A 13,333-nucleotide genomic window follows, 5' to 3' on the forward strand; every position below is an offset into this window, starting at 1 on the left:
GGTGGCCTTGGAGGTCTGGGGCGTGCGCATCTGCAATTGCAGCATTTTGTTCAGATGTGACAATCTGGGCATGGTGCATGCAATAAACGGGCAGCGAGCAAAGTCGTTGCTGGTTTTGCGTGTGCTAGCGCAGCTGGTGCTTGCCTGTTTGCATCATAATGTGCTGTTTCGAGCTCAACACGTACCCGGAGTTGACAACGGGATTGCCGATGCGCTGTCCAGATGTCAATGGGGTCGGTTCCGTACATTGGCTCCTGATGCAGAGACTGATGGTGTGCTGTGCCCCTCTTATGTTTGGCAGGTTATCAAGCCGGACTGGAGGGGTTAGCGGAGCTGTCCATTGCACCAAGTACCCTCAAGGCTTACCGTCGGTCTTGGGAAGAATGGGAAGTTTTTTCCCGTAGCCAAGGCCTTGGAGGTAAGGGTCAGCATCAATTGATGCTTGCTTTTATTTGGCGGCTGTATGTATCTGGCAAATCGAGACCGGTAGTTTCACGATACCTGGCAGGTATTTCGTTTTTCTCCAAATTGAAGGGAATCCCTGACCTTACAAGGAGTTTTGTCATCACAAAGGCCTTGAAAGGTTGGGCGCGCGCTGAGCCGGTTAACCCCGATAAAAGACGGCCTATAGACATTTATCTGTTACCGTCCATTCTAGGAGCGGTTGCGGACGTGGCGGCCTCCGGTTTCGAAACGCTTTTGTTTAAGTTAGCTTTTTCCATGGCTTTTCATGGTGCTTTCCGGGTGTCGGAATTGGTTGCTCCCTCCAAGTGGAGGAATTCAACTATGCTGCGTTCGGATGTGAAGGTGGGTGAGAGGTCCTTGCTGTGCAGATTGCGTCGTTCTAAGACCGATCAGTTAGGCAGGGGTCGCTGGATAACATTGGTCCCCTCGGCGGATTGTCGAATTTGTCCGGTCGGCTTGGCCACTCGTTATGCATCTGTTAGACCCTCAGCGGAGGGCTCATGGCTGATGCATGGCGATGGGCTTCCGCTGACAAAATTTCAATTTAGCTGGATGCTGCAGCGATGTCTTTGCAGCGTGGGGCTCTCACCAGGTGAGTTCGGCACGCATTCGTTTCGAATTGTTGCTGCCACTTCCGCCGCCGCTGCAGGATTTCCAGAGTCACAGATTCAGGCTCTGGGCCGAAGGAAATCAGCCAGCTATAAGCGTTACATTCGGCCGAATCATTGAGGTTAATGTTGTGCATGCACGTTACATATGGTTTGTTATGTTTTACGAAGTGTCATTAGTCCTGGTCTTGTTTGTTTTCCCCTGTCTTTCCTACTCGGGGACTAGCTACTCGCCATTGATTTCAGTGGGAGTCTGGAGAGTTTTGACGATTTTTTTTTACCTGATCTGACGGATTTAATTCAGCTATTTGGTTTATAATTACAATTATATGTCCCTCAGCAGGTTTTACGTTTTCTCTCTGGTCGAGTTCATTTGTGTTATCAAATATCTCCCCCCCTTCTTTTTTATTTTAACTTATCCTCTTGTGTCTTCATGTTGCTTCAAATTGGCACAGAAGCTTGTTGATCTTTAAAGATTCAAATCAAAAATGTTTCTTTTTGGCAGATCCTCACTAATATGTTCCCCGTTAGATATACATTATTTAAATATGCTAAAATTTTACAATAACTTTAATGTTTTCTTTGTTTTTCCCTCATTATAGGAATGGCTTTTGATGATTGTACTGTATGGATAATTGGCCATTCATTTGTTTTTTGGGCGGCTAGGTTCATGCAGGCGCAGGAGGTGCCGTTGTTTCCGGAGGCTAGTGGAGTTAGATGGATAGGGGTCAGAGGTATGTTGTGCGAGAGCCTTAAGCCTAAACTCTTGCAGCAGGTTCAGCGGTATGGCTTACCGAGAGTCGTGGTGATACATCTAGGCGGGAATGATTTGGGCAAGAGGACATCTCTGGATTTAAGGCATGCGGTGGTGGAGGATTTGGGTCAGATTATGATGGCATGGCCAGCTTGCAGAATAGTCTGGTCTTTCATGGTCCCTAGATTGTGTTGGCGTGGTGTGGTTGACGGCAGAGCCATTGATGAAGCCCGGAAGAAAGTGAACTTTACGGTTTCTAAATTTGTGTTGAAAAATGGTGGGGCAGTGGTCAGACATCCTAGGATAAAATTTCGGTATACTTACCTTTTTCGGTCTGACGGGGTTCATTTAGCGGAGGAAGGTATGGTTATTTTTCTTGAGGATCTGTTTGAGGTTGTGGTTTCTGTGCGTTAGTTCTATGGTGGCGGTGCTAGGTTCCTTTGGCAGAACCTTGCTTTTGGCGGGAAAGAACGGCAGGTTACCTATTAGTACTGTGAATATTTGTTTACTCATTGTTTTGCTCACCTTCGTTGACTCATAAAGTCTGCTGGACCACCCTGCCGGGGGCAGCATCATCACCTTACCGGGTGGGTAGTCAAGATAGAAGGCTTGAGCGTATTGTGTTGTGGTTGGAGTGTTTATAGTGTTAGGCTTGGGCTGTTGTTGTTAGCCGTTCTTTCTTTGCCACCATATTTAAATTAATTTAATTAATATAGTAACTAATTCATTATATGTTTTTTAAATAAATAGCTAACAAATGCTGCCAAATACAAGTCTCCGTGTCTTTATTTCAATTGAGTATGTTATTGTCACTGATTCACACTCAGGTCAATCCTCAGACGATGGGAAGTTTAGATAAACAAAATGACTGTATAGGAGTGGAGAGGGTTAAACTTCCTAGGCTGGGGGCGGACCGGAGTGGGGAATCATGTGTCATGTAGGGCCAATGGGTTTTTAGGGTTGTAGTTTCTAGCAGGGATATCAGAGTTTGTTGGAGGCAGAGTCAGCCTCTTTTGTTCCTGTCTTCCCACCCTCCCTCCCTAAAGTTTATTTTTATGGGCTCTTTTTGATTTGAGTTTGGCGATTGTTTCGTTGGCTATTTTAGGCGGGAAAGAACGGCAGGTTACCTATTAGCACTGTGAATATTTGTTTACTCATTGTTTTGCTCACCTTCGTTGACTCATAAAGTCTGCTGGACCACCCTGCCGGGGGCAGCATCATCACCTTACCGGGTGGGTAGTCAAGATAGAAGGCTTGAGCATATTGTGTTGTGGTTGGAGTGTTTATAGAGTTAGGCTTGGGCTGTTGTTGTTAGCCGTTCTTTCTTTGCCACCATATTTAAATTAATTTAATTAATATAGTAACTAATTCATTATATGTTTTTTAAATAAATAGCTAACAAATTCTGCCAAATACAAGTCTCCGTGTCTTTATTTCAATTGAGTATGTTATTGTCACTGATTCACACTCAGGTCAATCCTCAGACGATGGGAAGTTTAGTAGTCTGCACTATTAGGGAGCTGGAGTAGATATGTATCTGAGGGGCTGGGCAGAGGGTTTGGGGATAGCAGGGGGGGGCATAGTGAACCTTTGCCTAGGGGGCCTTAAAACCTTGCACCGGCCCTGTACACACGGGACGGTCTCCCTTGAAATTCCTGGTGTGCTAGATAAATGATATTGTTCATCCACATGACAAAAAGAGAGCTGGGGGCAGGACTAGTGGGAAGTAAAGCTGATTTGGTTTGGGGGGCCTGAGGGGGGAACCTGTCTGTGATAGGGGTTTCCCAGAGCATCATAATTTGGCCCTGCAGCAGACACCAATGATCCCAGCCACTGCTTCACAGAAGCAGTTTATAGTCAGGAATATTAGAGTCACCATTCCCCTCCATCTTCCCGGGGCCTCATACAGGTGTACTGTACCTCATGTACCCCCGGATAGCCCTGTCTGTATGTGTCGGGTCTGAGTAAAGGAGGGGGCGTGGCAACGTCCCCTTGAAAAAAAAAGGAAAAAATATCACTTTTGCAGCACTGCTTGCCGGGGAGGGGGGGCGCTGTAAGCCCCCCAGCCTACCTGGCCTCATCTCCCTGCCCCCCACCTACCTGGCCGCTGCAGCCATGGACCCCGACCTCCCGTCTGAAGAGGAGAAAACAGTAAAGTTTTAAACTTTACCGTGTCCTGACTGGAGAACACAGTCAGAGCAGCAGCCGAAGCCGGAGGAGGGAGCCGGAGGAGTAACTGTCCAGCTGACAGCAGGTAAGTGTAACCCGCTATAAGCCACCTGAGAGTGGTGTATAGTAACACCATCAAATTCCGAAAATACATAATTTTCAGAATTTGATGAATAGCCTAATATCTACATCCCCATACTAATGTACTAATGTATGGGGAGTGTAGAAATTAACGCTGGTGGACTTAACCGGGAGATATCAATGAATACTAAAAAAAACGATAATTAAGGAAAGTGTCCTCAAAACCGTTATTTTGGTGTTGATGGATAGGCCCCTTAGGCACTACGTTCCTTAAATACACATTTGGTTTTGCCTCCATAGATTTTTTTCAGTCAATATATAATAAAATCAAATCTGAATGTGTAAACCAGAGCAACTATGGAATCGGTATGATTTACCGCCGGACCCATGCCCGGCGGTTGGAATCCCGACAGCGGCATCCCGGCAGAGGAGGAAATCCCGATCGTCAAAGGTAAGTATATACTAACCTATTTCTACCCCCTAACCCTCCTTTAGGGGTGCCTAACCCTAACCTTCCTCCCCAGTGCCTAAACCTCTCCCCCAGGGTGGTGCCTAACCCTAAGTCCTCCCCGGGGGTGCCTAACGCTAACCCCCCCCTTCCCCTAGCCTAAACCTAACCCCCGGAGGTGCCTAACACTAACCCCCCCTTCCCCTAGCCTAAACCTAACCTCCAGGGGGGGTGCCTAACCCTAAGTCCCCCCCGGGAACCCTAATCCTAACCCCCCCCCCCCGCGCGGCTATCCGCGCTTGGGGCCCGGCATCCCTTCGATCGGGATGCCAGGCGTTGGGCTCCCGGTGTATGTCTGATGACAGGCGCCTGGCTTTAGACCCTTGCCGGGATATGACAATCGGGAAGCTGGCTGTCGGGATTAGGCCCGCCGGCTATCCGACTGCATACCGCAATTATATGCGTCAATCTTTCCAATAATAATAAAGGGCTTGAGAGGTGCTGCAAAGAGGAATGGATGAAACTGCCCCAAGATAGGTGTGCCAAGCTTGTGGTATCATATTCAAAAAGACCTGAGGCTGTAATTGCTGCCAAAGGTGCATCAACAAAGTATTGAGCAAAGGCTGTGAATACTTATGTACATGTGATTTCTTAGTTTTTTTTTTTTTATAAAATTTGCGAAAATCTCAAAAAAACTTTTTACACGTTGTCATAATGGAGTATTGTGTGAAGAATTTTGAGAAAAAAAAATAATTTATTCCATTTTGGAGTAAGGCTGTAACATAACAAAATGTCAAAAAAGTGAAGCGCTGTGAATACTTTCCGGATGCACTGTAGGCAGGGGCGTTTCTAGAGAGGAGGGGGCCCATGTGCAATCTCCAACACGGGCCCCCTCCTCTCCGCCTGGCGGCCGGCAGCTCACTGAGCTGTCCGCGGCCAGCACCGGAGTTATAGACTCTGGGCACTAGAGTGTGCCCAGAGTCTGTAGTGTATGCACATGTAACAGGGAAAATGGCCGTGGCGGCCATTTTCCCTGTACTGTTCATGCGCAAACGACAGGAAAATGCTGCAGCCATTTTCCAGACGCTTTACAGCGCCGGACGCCAGCGCCGTCGTGGGACTCCGGAGAGGTAAGTACTATTAGGGGTGCAGGGTGTGTGGTGCGGGGCCCCCCTGCACCCAGGGGCCCGTGTTCCCCGCACACCCTTCACACATTATAGATACGCCCCTGACTGTATGTGTTAAGTTCACTTTGCTGTACTGCACATACACACCAATAAATATGTATACATAAGTCCACGTGCAGATTTGGTCACATCACACACTGGCAACACCTTAAGACTGAGGAGGGAGAAGGGTAAGTGTAGACTTAGGGCCTGATTCAGCATGGATCGCTATTGTGATAGCATATGCAGACGGCCGATTGTTGCATACTGCGCATGTGTATGTACGGCAATACACGAGCGCGAGTTAGCATTGCGATGGCACTGTGATCACTGGCGCAGATACAAAGCCATCGCAGAGGGAGCGACAGGTCGTCAGTGTTTGGGGGTGGTGACGGGGGAGTGGTCGGAGAAACACAGGCGTGCCTCTCTGTTTGAACACCGATGCATGGGCATGCATTAATAGTCACTGTGACGGCATACGCAGCTTGTGTACTCACTACATGCGGAGCTCAGACCTGTTGTAATTGTGCGTGAGGGGTCGATGTTACTCAATGTTTCCAATGTATATGCAGGATTGCAAAGTATTACAGATGTGCAAAAGCAGTAGTGGGCGTCTCTATGCTGGCTTTGGGCTTCTCTGTACTGGCTTTGCGTATGCAGTCATTAGCATATCATCGCAGCAGACCTGTGTGCGTAATCGCAGCTGCAATCGCAATAGTGATCCATAATGAATCAGGCCCTTAGAAAGTGAGAGCATATTCACATACTGTAATCATACCTAAAGTTTCTCTGGAGGTAATTAGGTTTAGAACTCGCATGGAGTTCTACCTAATTACAGGAGGAATTCATCATTCCTCCTCCCTATAACTATCTATTTTGAAAAGCTGTCATTTTTGCGATGATAGCTTTTCAGGAAATAGATAGTTATCCCTGTCTACACTAACTTACCACAGCTGTAATCAGTGATGTGCATGTGCTGTTACATTCATAAAGCGCATGCGCAGCACTGCCTACAGCGGTGGTAATTTGTGTGTGTGTCCCCTGCCCCCCCCTCCGCTCACCTCCCCCCCGCCCCCGACTTACCTGCCCGCGCAGCAGCCTCTGGCTCCGTCTGCTATGCTGTCATGTGGTCTCCCAGCAAAACACAGTACTGTTTAGAAAAAAAAAATTGGTTTTTTTTCTAAACTTTATTGTGCTCTGCTGGGGAGAACACATGACAGCATAGCAGACGGAGCCAGAGGAGAGTCCAGAGCGATGGAGGAAGATGCCGGGGGACCTGCCCAGCTGAAAACAGGTAAGTGTTACCTACTATATGCCACCTCACAGTGGCGTATGGTACCACAATCAAATTCCGAAAATACATAATTTTCGGAATTTGATGAATACCATAATTTCCATATCCCCATACTAATGTACTAATGTATGGGGAGTGTGGAAATTAACGCAGGGGAACTTAGAACAGGAGATATCAGTGATATCTTGCTAAGTGTGTTCATGAATACTAAGATAACATTAATTAAGGAAAATGTCCTTAAAAACGTTATTTTAGTGTTGATGAATAGGCCCCTGAGACAGACCTCTTTGCAGACACATATACACCTACCAAGACGTGCAATTTAATATGTTTTCTTTGGGGCCGGTACAGTGAGATGCAATAATGGTGAAGATAATCGGCAGCACTCATGGTGCATACACACGGTCAGATCTGTCACGGTTTGAACGATTTTACCAACGATTTGAACGATTAAACGATTTCAGACAGTATTAAAATTAATGAAATTGTCAAAATCTGACTGCAAATACAGTCAATGTCAGATATCGTTATCAGACAAGTGGGAACGCGCATCGTTCATCGTTGCAGGCCTACATGTCAGATTTTCTTTCAGATATGTACGATTGAACGATTTTTAAAATCGTTATCGTTCATATCTGACAACAAATCTGACCATATGTATGCACCATAACATAACTAGCAGCTTTTGATTGTATATTTAGTTTTTATTTACCGTCTGACCTCTCCAATTGCTAGTATTGAATTGATTTGTGTGGCTGCTATGTTAGTGTATGAAGTTGTGGCTGTCTGTTCACATTAGGTAACTCATTTTTCCATTTGGGCGGGAAAAGATATATATTTTTTTCCAAACAAGTTTTCTATGAGTAAAGCACCACAAAACAGTTATTGGTGACATACAATCCACTAGTCATACATATCCATGACAGTAGGGAGTCATCTGAGTAACTTCTTACATCATAAGATAAAGGTAACAGTAAGTAAGGATAGACAATCAAACTGATTGATCAATCTCGCATACAGTACATTGATATATAAATTAAAAAAAAGGTTGGAGGGACGGCCGTGCAGCATACCAGGCCACAGACCCAGGGGTCTCCTCAGGAACGAAAAATATTGGAATCACAAATGTTTATTAAATATTAATGGGAGGATCTCCCGAGGCTCTCCTCTGTTCCTACCACTTATTTTTCGGGGAATCTTCAATACTTGCTGGAAATCCCCAGGGAGAATGGAAACAGCTTTCCCATGTATCAAAGAATCATCGTGGGGTTAAGTGCTCCTTATCTACAGAAGTTTATATCCAGTCTATGTTAAAAACATGGAATAGATTGTTGTGAAAGATCTGTAGGGAGGGTGGAGAAACTGAAATCGAGTTTTGCAAAATTACTTTTTGTGCTGCTGCGCTAATGGTAAGAAGCCATTTTCTGCATCCCTGAGAAGTCCTCAGCATAGTCGGCATCATCTAAATTGTAGCCAATTCTGCTGCGAATGGAATATCATTTACTAAATGATCCAAAGAGAATTTCCTGAGAGCCAAAACTGACCCAACACATGGGCAGGACCAGAAACAATGAAGCGAATCTGCTTGTGGAGTGCGACAACATCAAGAGTAAAGGGGGGTATCCACTAGGCGATTTTAGCAAGCGATTGCACGATAACGACATCGTTATCGTGCAATCGCTTGCAAATTGTGCATTAATCGGGCAAATTTTGGTTGGAAGCAACCAGCGATGCGCGTGCACGCTGGTCGCTTCCGACATCTATCATCGCCCGTACATGCTGGTCAACCTGACGATCCCGCCAGGTTCAGCATGTGCGGGGATGAGGGATGTGCCTGGACTGAACGAATGAACGTTCAGTCTAGGCACATCACTAGATATACAAACGAGAGCACGATTGCAATGTCGTAATCGTGCTCTCGTTTGTATATCTAGTAGTGGATACCCGCCTTTATGCGAAGAATGTCATCCCCGCTAAATGTTGCCTATGAGGTGTAAAGTAGAACCTATGAAAAATGTTTAAAAACATTTCTTGGTATGGCGCTGCAGGTAATGATCTACATGAACTAAGTACATTTTTAAGCAAAAGCTCACAGGTTAGAGAAGGAAAGGAGGATAACCACTGACCACCCTGATGTAACCTGCGCATAATCTGTTTTCCCAAGATAGTATAATGTATCACTGGCCTTTCTAGCAGTAGGAGATCTGAGCATCACATCAAAAAGATTTTTAAAAGGAAAAAGGCAGGTGGTCACATTTCATTGAACTGAATTTGTATTTTCTGTTTGTATTCAATTACATTTTCCATGATATATTCGTCTTTCACACTTGTGCATAACACTGTCCGCACACTATTCTCTCTGTACATATGAACCTTCAGATCAACACACATCTCCGATTGTTAGTGGTATGCGCCTCTGCAGGACCCGTTCTGCGCACGTGCAGAATGGGTCTTGTGATCTCGCTCGCAGTCCCCCCAAGCCGCAGCATGATTGACATGCTGCAGCATTTGGGGGCGGAGCAGGGCCATGCCTGGTCACCGTTTCCAGAAACTGGGGGCTTGTCGCCCCCAGTTTTCCAGGAGGGATGAGGCCAGGGTCTGCGTCAGCGGACGCAGATTCCTGGCCTCTTACATGACCAGCACCAGGTCAGGCTGGGAAGCAGTCGGGAAGCCGACGGACGGAATCCCGACTATTGGCTTCCCGACTGTCTAATCCCGGCAAGGGGTTAAATGACAGGCATCGAAATCCTGTTGTCTGTCGTTTTGGGGGAGGTTAGGGATAGGCACCCCCCCTGGGGGACTTACGTTTAGGCGGCGGGGAAGGGGGCTTAGGTTTAGGCACTTAGAGGGGGGATTAGGGTTAGGCACTTGGGGGGGAGGTTAAGGTTAGGCACCCCTAAAGGAGGGTTAGGGTTATGGGGTAGAATAGGGTAAGAAATACCTTGGGACGATCAGGATTTTCACTGCTGCCGGGATGGCGCTGTCGGGATTTGAACCGCCGGCCGCATCATACTGAATCCGTCAGGCTGTGGGAAGCTTCAGTTCCCGCAACCTGACCAAAGGAGAAACCATTGGTCGCAATGGTTGTGATGGTGATCCCAGCTGATAGGTCAGCAACTATGATTTACATGAGTCCATATTTTCCTATCTCAGTGACCACTAGAGCAATGTAAAAGTCATGTAAAATAAGCTGCTAAGTAAAGAACTACATAAATATAATATACAAGGACTGAAGTAAAAAAATGTGATGAAACATAACAGAAACTTAAGCTATAGCAAATAAACAACATTAAACAATGCACAAGTAGCAGAAGTATTAGTGGTGAAATATCAGAAAGCTCAGTTGGTTGAGGTGAGTGTGGGTTACTCGCCTACTCTCCCGTCAGCTGCAGGGGGCTTAGAATTTTTCAGGCAACCCCCCGCACACCTGGGAGAGCATCCAGCCCACTTCCTAATGAAGCGGGCAGAATGGGGAGAATTTTCCCGGTGATCGGCGGTCTGCTCGAAGGGGCGGAACTTAATGATGCAATTATATAAGAATTGTGTAATTTGGCCCGGCCCCCTATTTAAATATGGGGTATTTGCTGCAATTAACTGCGAAGGGGCAGGGCTTAATGATGCAAAAAGCCGGGCCCCACCCCTCATCACCGCCCAATTGCTTCTCCTCCCCGGGCTTCTCCTGGGGAGGAAAAACAAAAAGTAGGTAAGTATGAGGGACTGCTAAAGGAGGGAGGTGAAGTAACACCAGTACTATCGGTATAGTTATGCACTGTTTCATCCATGTCTGTGCTGTTGTTTGTTTATGGCTCTTACAAGGCCTCATGATTAATTTTTACTCTGTGTCTCTTCTAAGCTAACATCAATTCTTCCAGAACCTACCAGAATATATTGCGTGTTAGACACAAGGCACAGAGGGGCTGCTGCAGAATGAGATGTATACAGTTTGCGTAGTGTACCTAGTGTGATTTTGCATAGCACCAAAACAGAAGAATGCGCCCCAGTAGTTTTCTGATTCTAGCACATACGCCTGCCGGGATGCCGACGGCCTAAATACCGGCGCTGGAACACCGGCCGCCGGCATCCAGAAGGTAAGTATCGGGGGTTAGGGGAGAGTTAGGTTTAGGGTTGGGGTTAGGCACTAGGGGAAGGGTTAGGTTTAACGTGCAGGGAGGGGGAGGTTAGGTTTGGGCACTAGGGGGGGGGGTTTAGGTTCAGGCACCGGGGAGGGACGGTTAGGGGTAAGGGTTAGTGTTAGAGAACTTACCTTTTACTGTCGGGATTGTGACTGTCGGGATGCCTCTGTCAGTATTTTGACAGCTGGCATCCTGACAGCCAGGATCCCGTACCCAACCCACGCCTGCCAACGGCTGGATGGGTAATACAGGAGGGCTGCAAGTGTTATAACATTGGCCAAGTATAATAAAGGGCGTGTTGCATAATAAGGTAACACATGTACTGTAGATCTAGATAAAGACGCATATCGGCCTGGTAAAGCCATATTATTTGCTGGTGTTGGTCAGAGGCAGGTGATGCAGAATGATGATGAGATGACAGTCGCCCGCACTAGCACACCTCTTGTGATTGGAGGTTTGTGAACTCTTTGCCGACACTGATTGGTGCTCGATTATTACACTTTCTTCCTTGCTTGGGCATAGAATATGCTTTTGTGAGTTTGTTCATTTTTGTGTGTGCGTATATGTGAGGTAGGGTGTTGTTTCCACTGTATTACAGAGATTTTTGTAGTTTTAATGTCAAATAGTGAATATGTTTGCTGCACATAAAATAAATGTTCTATAACTGTCTCTGGTGTGTTCCTAGTGTGAACCAGACACGTATGCTACTGTGGCTGCCCAGAATGCATCTCTGCATAAAGGCACAAAGTCGCTATATTTTACAGAATTCTTAATGTGCCAGGAAATGTAACCAACTCTGGATCAGCCTCCTAGTCCTAATACAGCATTAGCCCACCACTTCTAGTGACCCCCTGAGTGCCCTGGGGGTCTATTTACTAAGCCTTGGATGGAGATAAAGTGGAAGGATATAAAGTACCAGCCAATTAGCTCCTAACTGTCATGTCACAGGCTGTGTTTGAAACATGGCAGTTAGGAGCTGGTTGGTGCTTTGTCTACAATTACTTTATATCTATCCCAGAATTAGTAACTAGACCCCTTAATCTCCGTTCACTTTATCTCCATTCAAGGCTTAGTAAATAGACCTCCAGGTCCGTTTATCCCAGCGTCCGTCAAAGCATTATTTATTTGTTTATTATTAGTTACATATTACGCAGCGCATTATAGATAACAATTCAGTCATTCACATCGGTCCCTACCCGAGTGGAGCTTACAACAGAGTACCCACGCAAGCACAGGGAGAACATACACACTCCACACAGATGGGCAATTTGTGGGAATTGTACTCATGACCTCAATGCTGTGAGGCAGTAATGCTAACCACTACGCCGTCTGTGTAGTGATAGAGGGCATCAATCACAATCATCATTACACTGCTCTATTGTCAGCGACCCCTATCATTATTATAGACAGACAAACATAGAGTATTACCAGACATCCAAAGTATCAGCAGGGAAATCCTGATATTCCAGCAGCGTCGCATATTTCTTCTATGCTATATGCTCCAGCGTATCCAGGGGATTTGGTATCGGTGGTTTCCTGACCTATATGTTACTTAAATGACTGTTGTTCCCCTTTGTAGTCTTCTCAGCCCCTCTGCCTCTATACTATGTACTACTCCACTCTTTCCTCACTCTAGAAATTATGATTTACCTGTTTCCTATATGCTTCTTCCTTATCTGCCCTTCCTGTCTGTAGTAAGTCACTTAGCTGCCCTGTAATACTCTATCACCAGAGCTTTTGGGTAACCTGTAGGATCAGGAAACACTGAATCTCTGTGTACCTTGGGTCTATACTCCCTGCAGTCTGTAATAATTCTCTGCACTGCCTGTATGGCGTATACTGTAGTACTGTCTGTACCGCTGACTGAAGCACTCTCCCTGCACGATGCTCTGTCTCTAATTCAGTGGAAGAGGAAGTGAGTGAGCCTATGGGGGAGTAAGTGTGAGGTCACTCTAGCATTAGAAACAGTGCTGTGAGATGAGGGGAGGAGGAGAGTGTAAGAGACAGCAACAAAAGAGAACAAAATATGAAAAGGAAAAACTTAGTACTGAGCAGTTCCCCCATTTGCTTCTCTGTATGGTAAATATGCAGAAGATCAGTCCTATAGAACAACTGTTGTAGTGAAGATATTGCAGTGAAAATAGATTAATAAGCAGAAGTACTGTAGAGGGTGCTCTGGCCAGGGCCGTAGCTAGGGTGGTGCGACCTTCACCAC

At 46.2% G+C, this 13,333-nt stretch overlaps 1 protein-coding gene across 1 annotated transcript in view; it reads right to left on the minus strand.

Moving 5' to 3' along the window:
* The window catches only part of LOC148515088 (adhesion G protein-coupled receptor E5-like), a 216,890-nt gene extending 203,890 nt beyond the window's left edge, over positions 1-13,000 (minus strand). Inside the window, exon 1 of the mRNA XM_088480313.1 lies at positions 12,547-13,000. Within this exon, the coding sequence (XP_088336439.1) occupies positions 12,547-12,598 (52 nt within the window). The 5' untranslated portion in view covers positions 12,599-13,000. The remainder of the gene's footprint in view (positions 1-12,546) is intronic.
* Positions 13,001-13,333: the final 333 nt, after the last annotated feature.

This window comes from Taudactylus pleione, unplaced genomic scaffold (assembly GCF_031769625.1).
Source record: "Taudactylus pleione unplaced genomic scaffold, aTauple2 ptg000253l, whole genome shotgun sequence".
Classification (NCBI taxonomy): Eukaryota; Metazoa; Chordata; class Amphibia; order Anura; family Myobatrachidae; genus Taudactylus; species Taudactylus pleione.